The sequence below is a fragment of the Onychomys torridus genome, chromosome 14, assembly GCF_903995425.1.
Source record: "Onychomys torridus chromosome 14, mOncTor1.1, whole genome shotgun sequence".
Taxonomy (NCBI): Eukaryota; Metazoa; Chordata; class Mammalia; order Rodentia; family Cricetidae; genus Onychomys; species Onychomys torridus.
This window is the reverse complement of record NC_050456.1, coordinates 46,987,156-47,008,174: the sequence shown is the minus strand read 5'-3', so window position 1 is coordinate 47,008,174 and position 21,019 is coordinate 46,987,156. Positions and strand designations below refer to the sequence as shown.

The window sequence follows — 21,019 nt, the reverse complement described above, 5'->3', positions numbered from 1 at the left end:
ACACACTCCACCTGTGCAATAGTGGCATGAACGTCATGGTAGTAACTAACCACTTACTGATAGGATTTAAGGCCTGATCAGAAGGACAAAACCTATACCTGGCACCATTACAAGGCCAGGAATCGATGGTAAGACAGATAATATAATGTTAGGAGAGAAACTACTTGAATAATTTGTTAAATAGACATAGTATTAAGCAAACTCCAAATGATACATCATTATATCCACAGATTAAGGAATCTCTCAAACTTCATCAGAGAATGTCTATTTACAGTAGATGATGATCAACACAGAGACCTACAACTAGCCCAAAAGTGCAGAACAAGAAATGGAAGAATGTTCAGCTTGCTCAGGGATCAATGACAAAGACAGAATGGAGAGAATGTACCAGCCAGAGGCAGTGGATAATGAAAAGGACACAGTTCTTCTGGACACAGCAGGGCATCTTGTACATATGAACTCATGGTGGTAAGACAGCATGCAGAAGACCTGTGCAAATCTGAGCCAAACCAAATTCAAATGTGGAAAGAGGAGTTAGACACCCTAGCTGATTCACTCATAACTATACCACCAATGACTGCCATCAACAAAATATAAACTTAATCCAAGTAATAAGAAAGCCAATTGAATAATATTTATATATTAATTAAATAGATACCTTATTAGCTTTTGTATTCATATTCACACAGGATATAAGTGGCTATGCTGATTATAAGGTCATGAACTTACAAAGATGTGTATTTTTTGCTACAATGAGATTAAATGTCTATTATTCAAAGTTCATTAAAAGAGATCCTGACTAAATTAAGGTTTAAGTGATGTATACTATTTCATTTATAGGATTATAATCTAAGATTTGCTAAAATACTAAGAAACCACCAGATCAAATATAGATTCCACCATCTATGCTAACAAAAAAGTAGTTTTAAATATACTAATTTAATAATAATATACTGGTTTAATAGAATAATTTAAATACACTAAATTACTTAGAAATTATCTATTTTTATGCCTGCACTTAAATATGCCTCTTTTTAAATCAAATCAAAGTTCCTACATATGAGAATAAGTGATTTTAAAAATTTCACTAGTTTATTGCATTAAACTAGTATCTAGCTACAATTAATGAATACCAATTGGTGACTATAAACAATCACACAAAGAATATGTATGAACTCAACTCTTATGCATCAAGATTGATGGCTTTCAGCAGTGAAAAAAGTCTCTAGAAGTTTATATAAACAAAACCCAAACCAAAACCAAAAAGAAAAAAAGGGGGACTGGTTGAGATTTAGCTACAGTGGGTAGGTAGTAAGACTCTTAACTCTGGATAGAAAGGAAGGAACTTAAGTTTTGGGACTAAACTCTCTTTGATGTAGTGTTCTAGGTATTTGTGGGTGGCTTTCTTACCTAGAGAGCATGCCCAGAGGTGTGACATTAAGTGATCCCATCAGCATGGCCAGGGCCATCCCTGGTGCTTCCCGTTCTATTACTTCTTTTGTGGCCTGTAATTAAAGATTAAATAGCAGACTGAGTGAATTCGCCAAAAAAGAAGAAAGGCAGAGTAGTAAATTTCACCTCAAGATCAACCATATTTTGTAGTTCCTCCATCATTTAGATTTCTAAAGTCAGCCAGCTCAGTTTTTCAGGGTCACTAAACATAAGCTAATGATCAGAAAATCTGGAGAATGTTACAAGTACCATCTAATTCTTTTCCTCACAGTTTCAAAGTATTTGATAGAAAACTCAACTTGTCTGATAACTGAATTTGAAAAAAGGAAAACTCAGACAGCTGTGACAATTCAAAAGATTTCAGAGGTGTAAGAAAGCTGGGCATCATCTTTGGTGGCTCTTACGGTTTTGTTTTGTGGTATTTAGGATGGAAGCCAAGGCCCTATACATGCTAGGTAAGAGCTCCAGTATGAACTGTGGCACCACACTACATCCACAGCTTGCCTATTGTTCCTGAAAGAAAAATGATCTCTAAAATACATTCCTTCTAGTTCTATAATTTTATAATGTTGTTATGATTAAAGAGACAAAAAAATCATCAACTTCCCCATAAATTAGCTTGAAGAAAAATTTTACATTTTCTAATTCAGTACAAATTAGCCATTGGATTTTTTTTAAGAATAAGGTGATAACATTTATTATACTAAGAGTTATGATCCAACATTCTTAAGATGAAGACTAGTTAAACAAGGACTAAGTTAATGAAGGAGATAGGAAAATCATGTTTTCTAGCAGTCAGAATACAAGCATACCTTAGAGATATTCCAGGTTTGTTTTCAGACCACTATTAAGCCAATAAAACAATAAAGCACATCATATGAACTCTTTGGTTTCTGAGTGCATAATTTTTTTTTACATTATCCTGTAGTGTATTAAGCATATTGAATCATTATATATAAAAAAGTTACAATAATGAAATACAGTGTTGCAAAAAAGTATGCTAGTGATCATCTGAATGCAGTCAAAACTGCATTCTAAGTGGAGGCTCTAGCCTTGAGCTTGCTGGCTGTTGACTGACCAACAGACATAAAAATAGTGAAAAGGTTTAGACTATTGGGAGAATTATCAAAAGCAACACAGAGATATGAGGTAAAGATATATTAGAAAAATGGCATTAAGATTGCTTTGCATAGGGTTGCCTAAACCTTTAATTTGTAAGACACTGGTATTTGTGAAGGGCCATACACTTAAATTACAGAATATAAGCTAACATTGCACATTGTATTTAATGGAAAGGTAAATTTTAGGCTAAAATTAGGAACAAAACAAATGACTTAAAACATTTCTAGCAATGTTTCTATAAATGAAGGAAGTTATAATAAATAGGAGTGAGCAAGACGTAAAATTTGCAAGAGTATTCCATTATGAGGAAAAGCAAGCAAAATATAAACATTGATAGAATACAGAAACAGGTTGTGCCTGCTACAGTTCAGCACCAGTGAGTGATAGCTGTAAGTAAGGTTGCATCTCTGGCAATTGTTTTCCTCTCAGCAAAAGTTGAAGACTTGACAAAACAGTTAAAGCACATACAAATTGATAGGATACACACACACACACACACACACACACACACACACACACACACACACGTTTAATTTGTCCCTAATATTCATATAAAATACAGGACTCCAAGAACTGATAAGTCTCCTGGTCCACTGCACCCAGGATAGTGTAATGTTCAACAACAATTGCTTCTTAATGAACTTTGCTTTAACCAAAGGGCACCACAGGCAGTAGAAAAGAAAACCTTAACTTCAAAGTTTTTAAATAGTTGCTATTATTTAAGTTCAAAGCTGAAAAATGATGAGCTGTCAACTTCACTCTTTATCATCTGAGGCCAACCTGTCCAATCTTAGTTTGAGGCCTCATGATGAGACACTATTTCAGTCATAAACTGCTGTGTTAAAGTTTGAAAATTCTCAGGAAACTGAAAATCTAAAGTCCTAACAATCAAGCAAAGGGAAGCTGAGCATCATATAAAAAGATCTCTTTAGCAGAATTAACACTTCATTATACACTTTAAAAAGTCATCATATAAGTAGTGCTTAACATTAATGGACTTGAATACAGTTCTCCCAAAGATTCATGTGAGTAGCTTAGACCTCAGTGTGGCAATGCTATCCTAAGGGAACGAATTACATAAAGAGTTAGCTTCTGTGTGATCTCTTCTGTACACAACCATTTCTGTTTCTGCCTCTCTGCTGTTGTGAGGCATCTGAGGGACCCTTGCTGGAGGCCAACACATAGAATCCCTCTATTCTGAACTTCCAGTTTCCAAAACTGAATAAACTTCTTTTTCTTTTAAAAATTCAATCTCCAGTATTTTCTTTTAGCAACAGAAAAAAATAAGGAGATACACATAAAGATTATGTACCCCAAGAAGAATAGCACATTTTAAGGACAAATAGAGAAATACCAACAGATAGCCAAGAGGGCATATTTTATCTAAAATAGAGAGACCAAAATGTAATACTTATCTACTTGAGAAACATTGCTTATTAGGAGTCTAAGATGTGTTTGGTAGTATTCAAAGGATGTAATGATCCAGTGATGAATTAAATAAACTTAGTGTAAAAGCTGTGACCTAGAGTTAACAACAACAACAACAAAATGTAAAAAAGGCATGGAAGAGATCAAGTTTGTCAATTTTTCTAGATTCTCTAGAATATATCATGAATTTTGCCAGTACATTGGAATCCACCTGAAATGTCTCACTTCAGTTTCCAGAAAATTATTTTACTAGAAATTGCTTTTGTGGTCCACCATTGGACATAAACAAATCTCTCAGTGAAACTTCTATTTATATGGATGGAGTATCTGAGGTATGTTCACATTATAATGTGATTTTCTTTAAGAGTTCCTGAAGGAGAAACTTCTAATCTTAAATAAGATTGGATATTCTTCTGCATTGTTAGTTTGCTTTTAAATTATTATGGTATGAATCATGGTGAGTTGGTGGGAGGCTGGGAGCAGACCATGGGATTCTTATAGATCAAACCATGATAATGTGTTTCCAGTAGGACATTCTTAAATAAATCACCAACATGAACTTTCTTACATCTGTAATTAATGCATGTTTTCCATATAACATTATAATCCATTTTGGGTTATTTTCTCTTTTTAAAATGACTGGTATGGCAAAAATGTCACTATCTATGAAGTTAAACAATGATACTACATAGATACTATCCAAGAGAGAGGGTTTAGATTTATTGCATCACACAGTACAGTGGGTAACCCCTAGCATATGCTCAAAAATATTAGTAGAATGCAGAAATAAAAACATGCACTAATCTAGATTTGAAGAGAATATATTTAAGCTTTCTGAGATTCAGTGTATTTAATAAAACATATCTAGATCTCTTAGGGTGATGATGAGAATTAGAAGGTATAAATAAATTATCTAATATACAACATGTACTCATGAGAAGTTTTCTGTTTCTAATTTCCAGTTCAACTTACAACCTTATAGTTTTGATTGTATCAGATAGATTAACAGAGATAATAAGAAAACATACAGACTTATAACAAGTAGTTGAGAAGCAGAAATGAAAATAGATAACAACTTATAACAATAACCCAAATGTAAGAGCATTAGTTAGTGAAGAAGGGAAAGAAATACTCTAATCTTCAGAAAGCAAAAAGCCAAGTAAGGTGTGGACTGGAAAGACAAAAATTAGGGTAAGAGCTGAGTGCAAAGCTCTATAGCTGTAAATGGAAAAGTACAACAAAAAGGCACAAAGTAAAAGAATAAAACCAGCCGGGCAGTGGTGGCGCACGCCTTTAATCCCAGCACTCGGGAGGAAGAGCCAGGCGGATCTCTGTGAGTTCCAGGACAGCCTGGGATACCAAGTGAGTTCCAGGAAAGGTGCAAAGCTACACAGAGAAACCCTGTCTTGAAAAACCAAAACCAAACCAAACCAAAACAAAACAAAAGAATAAAAACCTAACAGAATAAAACAAGACAAAGTACTATAAGGCATTAGAAAAACCAAACAGAAGAGTGGTTGTAAGCAAATACCTTTGTCGCTTTCAATCACACGCATTAGTAAAACACAGGTAAGAACCATCTGCATCTGCTAATGTGTATACACAAACTGTTATCAATGCTAAAAAGATATCATTGAAACATAATTATTTTACATAATTATATTATGGTACTATTTCAGACTTTGGTAATCATATGTTCTCAATCTGATTAGCATATTTTTTCCTTGAAAGAAATACAGTAAGAATTAGGATTTTGCTTTCAGATAATGTTTGAGGAACTAGATGGTTGCAAAATAATGAGGCTTGGGTAACATGTACCTACTTTATTTGAATAAAGCATTTAAATTTAATTTGCAAATATTTTATATTTTCTTCTGTTTGAATTGTAGTGCACAAGGTTTTCTTATGGAGCTCAGGCTAGCTTGGAACACACTATGTGGTCTAAGCAGGCCTTAAAATCCAATCCTCTGTCCCAGCTTTTGAAATGCTGGGTTGCAGGCATGTGGTATCATGTTTGGGCTCTAAATATATTCTTAATAATGAAATTTTAACTGCCCATGAAAAACTGACCATTTCCTTTATTCTTTGTATGTTGGTGGTACAGTGGAGAATATAGTTGTCTTCCTTTATTCTTTGAGGACAACATTAAAGTCAAAAAGACTTTTCTAAGAGTGCTAATTTTTATAAGCTGAGAAACTGTCACTAACAATTGAAAATTCTTGAAGAAATGCACACTCACTTTTAAATTTCACTGGAAAATTATCGTAAAACATTATTGATAAAAAGACATGACTTTTAATACTAATAATGCATAATAACGAAATTCAAATATGTGCAAATGTGACTCCATGAAAAAAATCTTCTAGTGTAGTGCTTTTACTTGTTTATGTAGACACACTTTAATTAAGAGTCTGAAAGAATTTTATTTGTTTTCACATGCTTGTTACTTGACTAGGTAGATTTAATACAATTTCCTGCTAACAATTACTACAGTGTCATGTGGTAAGTAAATAACCATAAACAACAAAGAAACATCAGATAATGGCTGCTGATAATTTTGTTATGTCATCAAGGTGAGATATGGTTAGGGCAACAGTTCTCAAACTTTAATATGCATCAGAATCATCCAGAAACCTTGCTGTATTATAGATTTCTTGGGCCCCACTCTTAAATACTTAAGTTCAAAATAATCTGGGTAGGACATCAGAATTGTTATTTCAAACAATTTTCAGGTGATCCTATCATACTTATGGGGCATACTTGAAAATCACTGTTGATGAAAGGAATGTATGACACCCTGATTTTCACAGAGCACTTCATATTCAATTTTATGCATTATATCAATGTGAGAATCCTTCATTTGAATTAATTTATCCCTAACAAGGGGATAAATTGGGTAAAAATAAGTAGTTTAATAATAAATTCAGGTATATTTTCCTGATGCCGCCATACTGAGGCAAACATACTATTTGGATTTCTACATTTTTAATATTAGTCATAATAAATGGATAGTTCTGTGGCTGCCCCCATAAGTATCTGGTAGTATACTAAAGATTAGCCTTAGCAATATGATTTTTTCTCAAGTAAAACTGGGGTGATATTGCTTGTATCTTCTCCTTTTGCTGTATTTTTCAAGCACTCAGATACTAAATCCACTGGTATGGTAAGATTTGAGGAAAGAGAACAGAAGCTAATATTAACAACAAAATCTGCAAATGAATGTTTATAATGAATTAGAGTAGATTCAATGCTATTGTTAAAAATAATCTGCTGTTATTTCTTGAATGACAAGAGAAAAGAACAGTTTTTAGCAGGTGACCCCTCACTATTCCTAGAGGTTGAGATCTATATAAATGTCATTCAGTCCCAGTTATGCAGTCTCAAGGGGGTGGGGGAAGTATTTTAAGGAAGTGTCTTAATGAGCCACCACCCAGCCCCACTACAAATAACTAGGAAGTGTAAAATGGTGTAACTGTTGGTGTGTGTAGCTTGACAGGCATGTAGAGCATCTTCGTGCAGTTTCAGAGGATGTGACTTTAGTTCCCAGGACTCATGTATGCAGCTTACAACCATCTGCAACTTCTATTCCAGGAGATATCACCACCACCTCTCCTATAGCTGCCATTGGCACCTGTTCACATGTGGTATGTGTGCACACATGCATGAATGCACACAACTAAAAAAATAAACCTACAAGATTTCAGGATATCTAATATACAAAGTTGTGGTGTTTTTTTTAAAAATAAAATAATATTGTATTGCATGCTTGAACTTTGTTAACAGAGTAGTTTTCAAATGTAAAGAGCACGTCTACAAATTAGACAATTCTGTGACATAACAGGTATGTCACTGTGGTGACTTTTTTTTTGTTGTTGTTGTTGTTGCTATAATCCATCCAATCTATTTACCCACTTACTCATCCACAATCCTGTTAAAGTCACATAAGCAGCATTGTTGCCTAAACAAGACCTGAACGAAGGATGACAGCAATGGACATGCTAACATGGAAGGCAGAAAGCTCCTAAGGCCTCAATCCTGGCCAAAGAACTATAGGTAAGTAGGGATGCTAAGAGCTGAAGAAATGGTCTTTCCCAGGGAACAAGCTCCTCAACTGGTAATTCAACCAGATGGTTAGTTATCTCTGAAATCATATATATACAGGTAACATTATATGGACTGAACAGGTTGTAATTAAGTATTTTTAGATACACACATACATATAATTAATATATAGAGAGATGTAGATAGGTAGATAGGTAGGTAGGTAGGTAGGTAGGTAGGGAGAGAGAGAGAGAGAGAGAGAGAGAGAGAGAGAGAGAGAGAGAGAGACACGGAGTGAGGCAGAATAAGAGGGAGAACAACTCATAAAAAGGAGGGACTCCTGAAATAGTGCCCAGAAGAGTTTTAATTTAACTATTAAGACAGAGTCTTTGAAAAATACACATACACATACTAAGAGGCTATGATATATTAGAGCTTGAGTTAAATATTTTATGCTCTCTACCAATTTTCTCCCAAAACCACTGATTTAATTCTAGACTGGCATTCCATAGCTCAGCTGTAAGCTTACAAGAAGAACCTCTGCACTCTGTACATGTGGTAGGAAAGAGAAGGGGGGTAGAACACACAAAGCTGACAGAATGACATATAACACAGAGGTCAGTACACACTGGGACTAACCCATAAACCTAAACCTCCTACAGGCTGATGTCACAGACAGTAGATAGAGCAATTTTTAAAAACAAAGTTTTATCGAAAGCCTTGTAAAATTGAAAAGTATAACACATTGGGTTTTTGAATAAGAAAATGACTGGAGAATTTTAACACATGAACAAACATCTTCAACGTTTAGTAAAGATTTATCCAGAACTAGCCCCTTTGGAGACAGCAGTTGCTAGAAACACAGTCTTAAGCATTACTGAAAAAACAAGACAGATTGGAAAAAGACCAATAAGAATAAGGAAAAAGTATGAAAATATGAGTAAAGACAGAACTACTAACAGCATTCCCTAAATGGCAGATTTGATCTGGATAGAAATCAGTATGTAAGACTTCAGCAAATATGAAAATATTGAAATCATGTAATCCATGATTATTTGTGATAAACAGTCCAATCTGATAAACCAAGCAAATTACATCACTTCTTAATTTGTTCTAATTATGCACTATAAGTACAGTTTTAAAAACATCAATGTTTTCTTTTCTTTCTTACTTTTTGGTCAGGATGCTGATAAGACTCACAGAGATACTAAGCAGAGCAACAGAAGAGGAAGAGCATCCCCTCGGCTCAGTCAGTCAGTGCTCTGCTGTATAAACTAGAAATTATGTATTCAATAAGGCAGACGGAGGGCCAGTAAAGGTGGCTCAGTGGATAAAAGTATTTGCCACCAAGCCTGACAACTGAAGTTTAAGCTCTGGGACCCACATGTCAGAAGGAACCAACTCTTCTAATTTATTCTTTAATTCATATGTACATGCATACATGCATACATACACAGACACACACACAAATAAGTAAATGTAATAATTAAATTAAAAACAAGAACCCAGGGCTAAAAAGATGGCTCAGCAGTGAAGAGCACTGACTGCTCTTCCAGAGGTCCTAAGTTCAATCCTCAGCAATTACATGGTGGCACATAAGTATTTCTAGTGGGATCTGATAACTTCTTCTGGCATAAAGCTGATAGAGCACGCATACATAAATAAATAAGTCTTAAGAAACAAAACAAAAAATCCTGGTAGATTGAGGGGAGGGGCTGGGGAGAAGATGGGGGCGGGGGCGGGAGGGGGAGGACAGGGGAACCCATGGCTGATATGTAAAATTAAAACACAAATATAATAATTAAAAAAAATAAAAAAATCCAAAAATCTTTTCCCTTTATTTGGTTGGATCAGAAATATCTTAACAAGGTAGGTAAAACTATAAAATGTAAAGATAAAATTTAAAAATAAAAACTTCGTAAAAAAAAATTTAAGTGTCTATTGAGAGGTTCTCAACCTGTGGGTAGTAGTGACCCCTCTGGGGTTAACTGACCTTTCCATAGTGGTTGCCTAAGACCGTCAGAAAATCAGATATTCACATTACAATTCATAACAGCAGCAGAATTACAGTTATGAAGTAGCAACAGAAATAATCCTATGCTTTGGCGGTTACCACAACATGAGGAACTGTATTAAAGGATCCCAGTGTTAAGAAGGTTGAGAAGCACTAGTTTATATAAACGAATTGAAAAGCTTATAGAAAAACTTAATCTTTTATAATGAGATTTTTTTCCAAAAAAATTAAAATTTTTTATGAGTGCTGTGTTTTAATGGGATTTTGGATTGACATATCAGAATCAGGGTCTGTAATTAAACCTGTAATTATCCCGACTCTTCCAGGGCATCCAGACTTTGGTGCTTAGAATAAAGCAGCATGTTATTTTCTCATTTTTTTTTTTTTTTAATGGGAAATCACTAGACAGTCTAGATTAGCTCGGAACTAGTGGTCCTGCCTCAGTCAAGATTTCAGACATTGGCCACTAGTCCAGTATGAGCCTGTTCTTGGACAAAACAGATTACAACTCAGTTGCCCATTTGGCAACTTTGGGCCAGATCTTTGTCACAGGAAACATTCTATGCACTGTAGGATGTTCAGTCAATGCCAGGAGTAATTATCCAACTGTAAAAAAAGTGTCACCAGATAGATGTTCTCTGTAAACAAAAATTATTGCATTTTGAGAAGTATTTATACACACACACATTTCACTATAGAAAATGTACAAGCTCTGGGTTAAATTTACTTACCAAAAGATTTTGAGCTTTGATATAATTTGTATTTTTTAAGTGTCTATTAAATAGGTTCTTTTGAAGACTGAAAGGGAACATAGTATTTATATGGCAAAAAAGTACATAGAATACTTTCAATGTCTAGACAGCCAAATACAATTTAAATGAACTGTATGCTGATGTTTCTTTTGGAACATCTGTTAACATTCTGTTAAAATTATGAGTTTCCAGGAAAGTAATTATTTAAATAAATTATGTATTTGTTATTTAAAATAATGATTGCAAGTGGTGTCTATGTATGCTTAATGCCCTCATTATAAGGTGTTTTCCAGTTTACATCTATAGTATATCAGTCTATTCTAAATGACTGAAAGTTCAATAATTTTCTATCTATACATTAGTTAGCAGTGAATATTCCAAAACAAAAGGATATCTAAAATAAACTTACATATCTCAGCAATGTATAAATTTGGACTTACAAAGTTCAAAAATAGCTTATTAAAAAATAGCATTTTGCCAGGCAGTGGTAGCACATGCCTTTAATCCCAGAACTAGGGAGGCAGAGGAAAGTGGATCTCTTTGAGTTCCAATCCAGCCTGGACTACAGAACAAGTTCAAAGACAGCCAGGGCTACACAGAGAAATCCTGTCTTAAAAACAAAACAAATCCAAACCAAAACAAAAAACAAATAAATAAATTTTAAAAACTGGACAGCATTTTGTTAACTTTATGTCTTAGAATCTAGGAGTATTTCTGAGTTGGACCATTGTTCTAAAAGTATTAAATGCTAAGCAATGGAGTTTTAAATGAATCTTAATGGACCAATTTATATTTATGTAATAAAATGATAAGTAAAACATAAACCTGATCAAGTCAAGATTATTTCTTCAACTAATGTTCTTCCAACTAAATTATTTCAGCTATAAAATTATTTATTGGCAGGCAATTTCCTAATCACTTTACTGTGGTTAGAACAAAATACAGACCCAAGAAAAAGAGAAAAACAACCACCACCACCACCCCACTCCGGCAGTTTAAAGTAAGAAATAAAGCTGGACAAACACAAGAAAACTTTCATTACACTATTAATCAACAATACACTACTAAGTAATTTTGTGAATGTGTTAGTGCACATGTGGGCAAGTGTGGATTTTTATGTATGTGGGGGTCAGAGGGCAACCTCAGCTGTTGTTTCTCAGACACTGTCCACCTTTATATTTTTCTAAATACATGGTCTGTCACTGTTAGGTCTCAGGCAGTATGTATGTCCAGAAATGACTGTCTTGGCTCAGCACAAGCTAGACTAAAGAAGGATTTCTGGTGGTTAGATAAAAGCCAGCATTCCTCAGGAACTCCATCAGCCAAAAGGAGTCATTTCCCCTGCCTCTGGCAGAAGAAACATGGCTCTTCATGGACAAATACTTGTGGTTGCAAAGGCCATGTTGGCCTCTAGGCTCCTACTGTCCCTATTCACATGTATTTGTTACACATTTCAAAGACTACTCTAGCATCCTGGCTTTCTCACTACTCCCTCCCCCCCACTTCTCTTCCACTATGCTATCCCCAGGCTGTTCCAGATCCCTCTCTCTGTAAAGACAGGTTTTCCCTGCCCCAGCTACTCCCCCATCTGTTGCAACAACAGCCCTGGCCCCTTCTAGTCTGCTTCTTGTTCTCTTCCAGATACCTCTGGAAGAGTCTCTTATCCACAATATGGAATGGCTATTTCAGTGGTTTCTTTACAGCACCCCTTTCCTAAACTGACTAGCCAAGGATTAGCAAATAGACTAGGCTAGCTGGATAGTATGCCTCAGGATTTGCTTGCCCTGCTTTTTCAACACGGGAATTAAAACACATGTGACAATGGGCACAGGGCTGTGTTTTTGCTTGTTTCTTGATAGATTTGGGGTTGAGCTCAGTCCTTATGCTTATAAAGCAAGTACTTTACCAATAGCTATCTCTCTAGCCCTATCAAATATGAAACTTAACCTAATAATTAGTAAGCTTACAAAACAAAAGTGGACATGAAATTTGTAATATAGGCAATCATATATTTGGAAACATTTTTTTTTTCATTTTTTGTTTTCTGAGACAGGGTTTCTCTATGAAACAGCCTTGGCTGTCCTGGAACTCACTCTGTAGACCAGACTGGCCTTGAACTCACAGAGATCCACCTGTGTGCACCATTACCACCCAGCTAAGACATTATTCTTTGAAGACTATTTTGCAAGACATTATAAGACTTCATAATTTTGAGTCAGTCATTTCATTAATTAAAAAAAATGATTTTAGTTCATTACTCTTGGAGGGGGTCAGTGTGGTTGAGGAGGGTATGGCATTATAGCACACATATGAAGGTCAGAGAATACCTTGGGAGTCTCTAAATGTTGGAACAATTTACAATTGAATCATTTAATACCTATCTCACAATACAAGAACTGTGCAATGTGTAATATGCTGTGCCCTTGAATGGAAAAAAAAAGAAAGAGAGAAATAAAAGGAGGACATGACTGCCCCTAAGGGGCTAAAGTATTACCATAGATGTAAGGGTGAATACAGACAGAGATAGACAGAAACAGAAACAACTGGGAGAGTCCAGAGTGACTATGCCCAGCCAAATGAGCCGGGCTATGTGGGGATAGGTAAGAGGGGAGAGCGGACAACCTAGAATGGCAGCCAAGAGACTAAAAGGCCCACATAAACAAAATGACTGGGTTATAAACAGATCAGAGAAGCTAGAGGATAGGAAGGCCCAGCCCAGTCCATGGGCTAAGAGTTTAGGGTGGGCATGCCAGCCAGGAGGCCCCTGTAAGGGGTAAGGACCAAGGGAGACTGGCTTGCCAGAGTCTGCTTTGAAATGCTAATAGGCACCTCACTTAGCCTTCTCTCCTGGGTTTGAGATTAAATATCCCTAATATCCTGACAATAACAAAGAAATAAAGAAATTTAACAACAGACTTGTTCATAAAATAGGAGTTTCCTCCAGGTGGTTAGTCACTTTTTAAATTTTGTAGTTAACTAACTTTTTTGAGAATCAGGACATCTAAATGCCTTTCATCTATCTCATTAAATGTCTTATTTTTGATGAGAAGGCAGTGGGTATTTGTGGAGATACATGTGAAAATTACTTTTAGTTTCTTAAGATCTTTTAAAGAAGACTGCTACCTCTAACATGTAAGTATTTATATATGTAATACACCATTAAGGCTATTAACCAACCAGAGAAAATCTGATTCCTGAGCATTTGAATTATCAGCTCTCAAGAGTGTTGGATCTAGCTGATATGAACAGAAAATAATCTTAATTTCTTTATAATTATACAATATTACATTATATCAAAAAGCATTCTAGAGAGGGGTGGGGGATTCATTGTCATCATGTACCCACTGGCAAGCTCACCAAGCTCCAATGGAGAGTTCCAAACCCATGGTCACACAAATGGCACTGGTTAAATGTAGTAGATCACAAAGCAAAACAAAGACAAGAAGGTGAGACAGGGATCTAAACTGAGAAGAGGAGTTGACTGGGGAAGGAGGGCTTTAAGGAAGGCGGTGAGAATATTAGAATGCATTATATACTCCATGAAATTATCAGCACAAATTTAATTACTAAAACAGAATTCTAGAGCAAAATAAATTTTGGTGTTACCTTGCATTTATAAATAACCAGATACCTAAGTAGTAAACTTGTATCAATTTAAAGCCTGCTAAATATAAATACAGTAGCTTTGTGCCAATTCTTCAATTTGACAAAATGTACTATCTTTTAAAAATTATTATTCCATTTATTTGTGTGTGACTCTATGTGTGTGGCACACATTTCATGGCATCCACGAGGAGTTTAAAGGACAACTTTTGAGAGTTGATTCTTTCCTTCTATGATGTCATTCCCTAGGACTCTGGGATCTCAGTCTTGGTGGTGAGTGTCTTTCTCTGCTGAGGAATCGTATTGTCCTGATTTACTATCTTTTAATGGTCTCTTTCTTGGCAATCTTTTTTTTTTTTTTTTTGCCAGTTTTTATAGCACTATTAAAATATACAATAGTAGGGGGAAAGGGACTAAGTTATCAGGAGATGTAGGAATTGTTTACTAGTGCTTGTTACTGTTAATTGCTATATACTGAAAAATAAGGGTCAATCTTGTGCTATTAAATGCTTACAGAAGGAAGGCTACATTGTAATCACACTGTTTGCAAGATCCTGAATATGATGGAGTACTACTTGGAAGGGAATTGGGGAGGAAGAAGAATTAGATAACGATTAGTTGTCAGACAGCAGTTAATCACAAAGAATACTCCAACTTTGAAGACATTTAGAGGGTTATTTTTAAATGAGATATAAAAAGATTTGATATTTTATAAGGATGAGATTTAGCATAGCTTGACTATCACACAAAGGAAACATAAACCTGTGTTTTCAGTTTCTTTGACATTAAAATAGGAGGAATTCAAAGATCACAAGAAAACAGGATATTCATTACAAATAAAATTGTTAGTTTTTTATCTTAGATCTCTACATTATCTATATAATCGTTCTGTGTCATCTCTGCTTTAAAGTAATTTTCAGAGTGAATTCAAGAATATTTTTAAAACTAATTTGTTATTGCCAAAATGGATGTACATTCTATTTTACTGTTTTTCTTGACAAGGAAACTCTTATCTCTCCATACCTATATTACTACAATAAAAATATTACTAGGACAATTAAGAAGATGAAAAAAATGGGTTATTCAAAATTACCCTACTAGAGTTTTAAAAGAATCAAAACTCAAGTTTGAGTACACATTAATATGAAGAGGAGAAATAGATTCCAAGTTCAGATGACCAGTTTATTAAATACAGAGTAAAAGCTAATGGATATGTCTAAACTTTTTTATATCAGGAATTCAAGTTTTATATGGTAAGAGGAACTCTTGAAAAGTGTCACCAACTAATAGACTAGGAGGGCACAGCAGAGTAAAGGATTTCTTACTGTGTTTGCAATCTGTCACTAAATTTAGTAGGCTTTAAAATTAAAAGACTTCTGCCAGGTGGTGATGGCGCACACCTTTAACCCCAGCACTTGGGAGACAGAGGCAGGTGGATCTCTGTGAGTCTGAGGCAAATCTGGTCTACAAAACTAGTTAGTTCCCAGGACCATCAGAGCTGTTATACAGAAAAACCCTATCTTGAAAAAGAAAAGAAACTTTAAAATTAAAGAGACTTCCAAAGTATCTTTATTTGCAGATGATATGATAATATGTAAGTGACCCTAAAAATTCTACCTTGAAACTCCTATAGTTGATAAAAACATTTCAAGCAAACTGGCAGAATATAAAATTAATATGTAGGACATATTTTTATTTTTTAATTTTACAGGTACTGTGAGCAAATGTTATAAGATTCTATATATGTGAATTTATATATCTCTGTGTCCATATGTATTTCTCCTGCTTTTCTTTGGTTCTTGTTCATCTGTTTGCTTGCTCTGTCCTATCCTGAGTTTTGTTTTTGTTTTATCTCATCTAATTTTATTTTATTATTATTCCTCAGACACCTGTTAGTTTTCTAAGGAGAGAGAAAAAGGATATGGATCCAGACAGAGGGGAGGTGGGCAGGAACTGGGAAGAGATAGAAGATGGGAAACTGAGAATATAGTGTATGAAAAAGACCTATTTTCATTAAAAGAAAGAATTAAAGAGACTTCAAATAGAATGCAAATTGTTGTTAGCATCTGAGGGCTAGTATGAGGTTTAACTAAAAAGGACGTTCTTTTGAAATGTATGTGTATATAGTATATGAATGCATGGACACATATATATGTGGATGGGCTTACCTATATGAGCATGTATTGAGGCATGGGAAAACTTTGCACATCTTTATCATTGTTCACTCTAATTTTTGAGACAAGATCTCTTACTGAACCTAGAACGTTCCTTTAGGCTGGGCTGGCTAGCCTGCAACCTGCAATAATCAAAATGCTTCTGGCCCATCATCACTGGGGCTATAGTAAAACAGCATTTATCATATCAAGCTTTTATGTAGGTGCTGATGATTCAAACTCATGTTCTTTACCTACTGAGCCATCTCCTCAGCCCAGAAAGCATATTTCTTTCTGAATCAGCAAGGTTTAGAGAAGTGAAGTCATTACTTTATACGTAAAGTTCTGACTTTGAAAATTTCTCTTCTAAAATCAAAATTAGAAGAAAAAATTCAAAATATGGTAGATGATATTAAAAATGCATTTTGTTGTTAAATTTTATTCTTTTCCTTGAATCTGTTTTCTATGTTAGTCTAGTGAAGATACTTAGTTGGTAAAGGGTAGATAAACAAAATTCAATACAACAAAGGTTAAATAGGAGCGAAACACACTATCTTGTGCATTTAAAGTATTTTTTATCCTTATCTATTATTATTGTAAATATTCCAGTTCTAAATCTTTGAAGACAAAGACTATCTCTAACTTAATTTCTGTAGGTCTTGGCACTGTGGTATAGAATTAGATTTAGCATCAAGAGAATCAACACACATAAGAACTCACAGAGACTGAAGCAGCATGCACAGGGTCTGCACAGGTCTGCACCAGAAGGGGTCCTAGAGCTGAAAGGAGAAGTGAACACATGTCCCCATCTATAACCCAGAATCAATCTCTAACTGATACCCACTTGCAAATCAAAATTTACTCCAAAGAAGTTTCAGTGAAGAAAAAAACTATTCTTTTTTTTTTTTTTTTTTTTTTTGGTTTTTCGAGACAAGGTTTCTCTGTGTAGCTTTGCACCTTTCCTGGATCTGGCTTGGTAGACCAGGCTGGCCTCGAACTCACAAAGAATTATTTTTGTTTCATCTAAAGCATTCAAGACCTGTGTAACTTCATTCTTTCATTGACAGAATATAGAACCTTTAAAATCTTATAACTTGATCTTTTGTAGCTTGTCCAAAAGTTTAATTTTTCTTCTGTTAATACTACAGTGTCTTGTACTTATCTATTTTTCATGCTTGTTAGGCAGTATCCCTGAACTCTTTGCTATTAATTTCTTCCTACACATACATCTGTTGGTAGAGCCAAAGGACATGGGAAATTTATTTGTACACCAGTATTCACAGAAGCACTATTTCTAATAGTCAGAAGGCAGAAACAACCCAAGTGATTACTTAACAGCTGAACTGATGAAGTGTGGCATACACAAAGAATGGAAAAGAGGAATGCACTTCTGATATGTGCTACCTTGTGGAAGCTTTTGAACATTATGTTAAGAAAAATTAGACAGAAGACCAAAAAATATGTGTTTCCATTAAGATGAAGTTCTTAGAATAGGCAAATTGATAAAACAGAAAATAAAATACGCCAGGGCCTAGAGATGGAATATTGGGAATTTTTGTTTTATATACATATATATATTTTTTTTCTTATCTCTTTGGATGATTGTGAGCCAGGGTCTCATTATGTAGTTCTTTCTTGGCCTGGCCTAGAACTCAATAGGTACACCAGAATGGCCTCAAACTCAGATATCTGCCTCTGCCTCCCAAAAGCTAGGATTAAGGACATGCACCAGAAATCTAGGAAATTATTTTGGCATTTCTAAAGTGATTTTTTCTTCATACTAATTTTCTTTATTAAGACAGAAATCTTAAAAATATCCTGTCAATACTTTTTCCCACAGTCTCTAAAGTTATCACTTTCTTTTAAAGGTTTTTCCCTATCTTATTTGCTTTAATAAAATAAAAAAGAATATGGATACTTTTCATTTTTCACATTTCAAACATAATGATACTGTGAGTATAAAGGACATTTAAAATATACACATACACATGGGCATGCACTTGTAAACACCCCACTTTATATCTCTTTTTAGACTTGCAAACTCTACAAAATTATTCTCTGCTTCCCATATTTGGCTTTTCATGTCAATGTAAGACTACAAACTTCACAGTACAAAATAATTTTAGATGCCAAGCACTCTGTAAACAACTGAATGTAAATTTCAAAACTCTACCCAAACACAAGAAAAGAAGTTATAAAGGAGGGAAAGATGGATATATCAAAAGGATCACTATACTATGTAGGTTATGGGGAGGCTAAGACATTATATTCTCCGAGGAAAAAGTGGAGCAGAGCTGAAAGCTACTCTAATCTAAACTACAAAGAGATAGAAAATAATTAAATTTAATATTTTTAAAGTTTCAAAAAATTCTTCAGGTCTTACTTAAAAGATAAAATTAAACAAATTGTTTTGATGAAATCTTTCAGAAATTAGGTAAAATAAGCTAAGAAATAAATTTAGAACATGGAAAATTATTGAAAGATCCCACACATAAGAAAACAATGTGTATAACGTGATGCTGAAAGATAACTGAGGCAAAGATGATGCATGTTTTAAAATGTCTGTAAAAAAAAAAAAGAGAAGAATGATGACTTGTATTAAAAGGTAAAAATAACAGGTAGTAGTTGAGTTTTGAATCAGTTTAGGAGTAAACTAAACTGGGCTGTTAAATAACAAAGCATTTTCCTATTTTTTAGACATGTTTGGACAATACATAGGCAAATTTTTCCTTGGAAGTAACATCTGATCAGGTTTAAAGATAATAGGGAACAATACTAGTGATTCATTAGATGCAGAGAAATATAAAAGAGGCAGTATGAGCAAACCAGCAAGTCACAAATTCACTGGAGATGAAAGCCATGACTCAAATAAAATAATTGTGCAGCCAATGGGAGAAAATAGGAAGATGAGGCAATAGTCAGGCAATCTAGTCAGCAGTCCAATCCAGTGGCACAAGGCATTTGGGGTAGGAGTACTAAATAATCTGCACCTACTTACAATATTATAAGCATACTGGAGAGGGAAAAATCAGGCAGGCAGATGGAGAACTTAATAGTTCAGAGTATAGAGGAGTGGTGGGGGGCAGATAGACAATGCTGGGCAGTCTAAAATGCTAAAATAGCAGATGGATATGGAGGTACCAGGCCATTTGCTGATAGGTAAAGCACCAATGAGTGAAGAACACAAATTGTTCGGCAGATAAAATTAGGCAAAAAGTAGAGAAAATCCAAAGGCAATCAAGCAGGAAGACAGGACAGTAGAGAAGCAATGGCAGATCATCAGAAGCAGTAGAGTAAGGTAATGACAAGCTGTCAGCAGGGGAACAAAACACCATTCAGGAAAGATGAGACTAAGGAGTGAAAACAGTCCCTGAATTGGGTGTCTTCCATCTAGGAAATAATCCATAAACTGCGTATGAGAATCCACAAGAGAATAGCACACAAATGGAAACAGCAGATGGATCTGAACTCTACTGCCCAGGGATACAGAATGACCCTAGAACATAGATACATAACAATCCACAAGGAAATTAAATAGATGGGAAAAATGGGTCCAAGCATTTTTTTATGATGGTAAAATAAACCAAAACACTAAAAAGTATTAATCTGGAAATGATTGGCTGGGATTGAAGTCTTCGCTTACCCCTTTCTGGAGCCCACAAAATGGGAATGTTGGGAATTTCTGCAGCAGAAAAACAGAAGAGAAAAGGGATTTCTGATTCCCAGTTTGAGGAAAGCAGGTCAAATTTAGGGCTCTATGAACTGGTTCAGGGAAAGAAGAACCAGCCTGAACCTTCTCTTCCTCAGAATCCAACCACTTCTGAGGTCTGAGAAAGGTTTAGGAAGCCCTCACCCCATCATTCCCCACAACCTCCCCTTTCACACTTACCTCCAGTGCAAACAGTTTCCAGCAAGGAGGTACTTGGGAAAATTCACATCAAGGCAAAATTTGAGGATGGTCAACTAAATAGTATTTTCTGTTCAGGTCAAGGTTCTGATTCAGTGGGATTCCTTCCATTTTTTGTAAGTGAGCAGAGGGGATAATTTCTAGAAACTACCTACCTTGTAAAAAGTGCATTAGGAAAAAAACATCAGGGGGCAGTAATACCAATAAATACACATTAAATCTAACTGACACCTTGGTTATCTCATCAACTGTCATGGATTTTAATTTATATTAATGATTGAAAAATTCTGCAGACAGCTGCTTTGAGCTCCACAGCAGTTCACATTTCTGTGACTGAAGTAAAACCCCTAATTGAATTCCCTAGATCTACCTTTCCTTCAGCGTTTTTCATTTCACTGGTGGAATTTAAGACTTCATCCCTCAATCCATGAAAGCCAAACACTGCGTCTTTTACCTGACTTCTCTCACTCCTATTCCATGTTGCCTCTTTCAAAGTACATCGACTAGCTAAGCATGGTGGCTGATGCCTTTAAGTCCAGCACTTGAC

At 35.1% G+C, this 21,019-nt stretch overlaps 1 protein-coding gene across 21 annotated transcripts in view; it reads right to left on the bottom strand.

Annotated features, from left to right (window-relative positions):
• The window catches only part of Gphn (gephyrin), a 396,859-nt gene that overhangs the window by 219,804 nt on the left and 156,036 nt on the right, over positions 1-21,019 (bottom strand). For 12 of the 21 annotated variants that reach the window (XM_036205531.1, XM_036205519.1, XM_036205528.1 and 9 more), the window contains exons 5-6: positions 20,209-20,247; positions 1,411-1,505 (exon numbers count right to left, since the gene is read on the bottom strand). In XM_036205531.1, coding sequence (XP_036061424.1) covers positions 1,411-1,505; positions 20,209-20,247 — 134 coding nt within the window. The remainder of the gene's footprint in view (positions 1-1,410; positions 1,506-20,208; positions 20,248-21,019) is intronic. The other 9 variants (XM_036205521.1, XM_036205527.1, XM_036205522.1 and 6 more) reach the window with 1 other exon arrangement.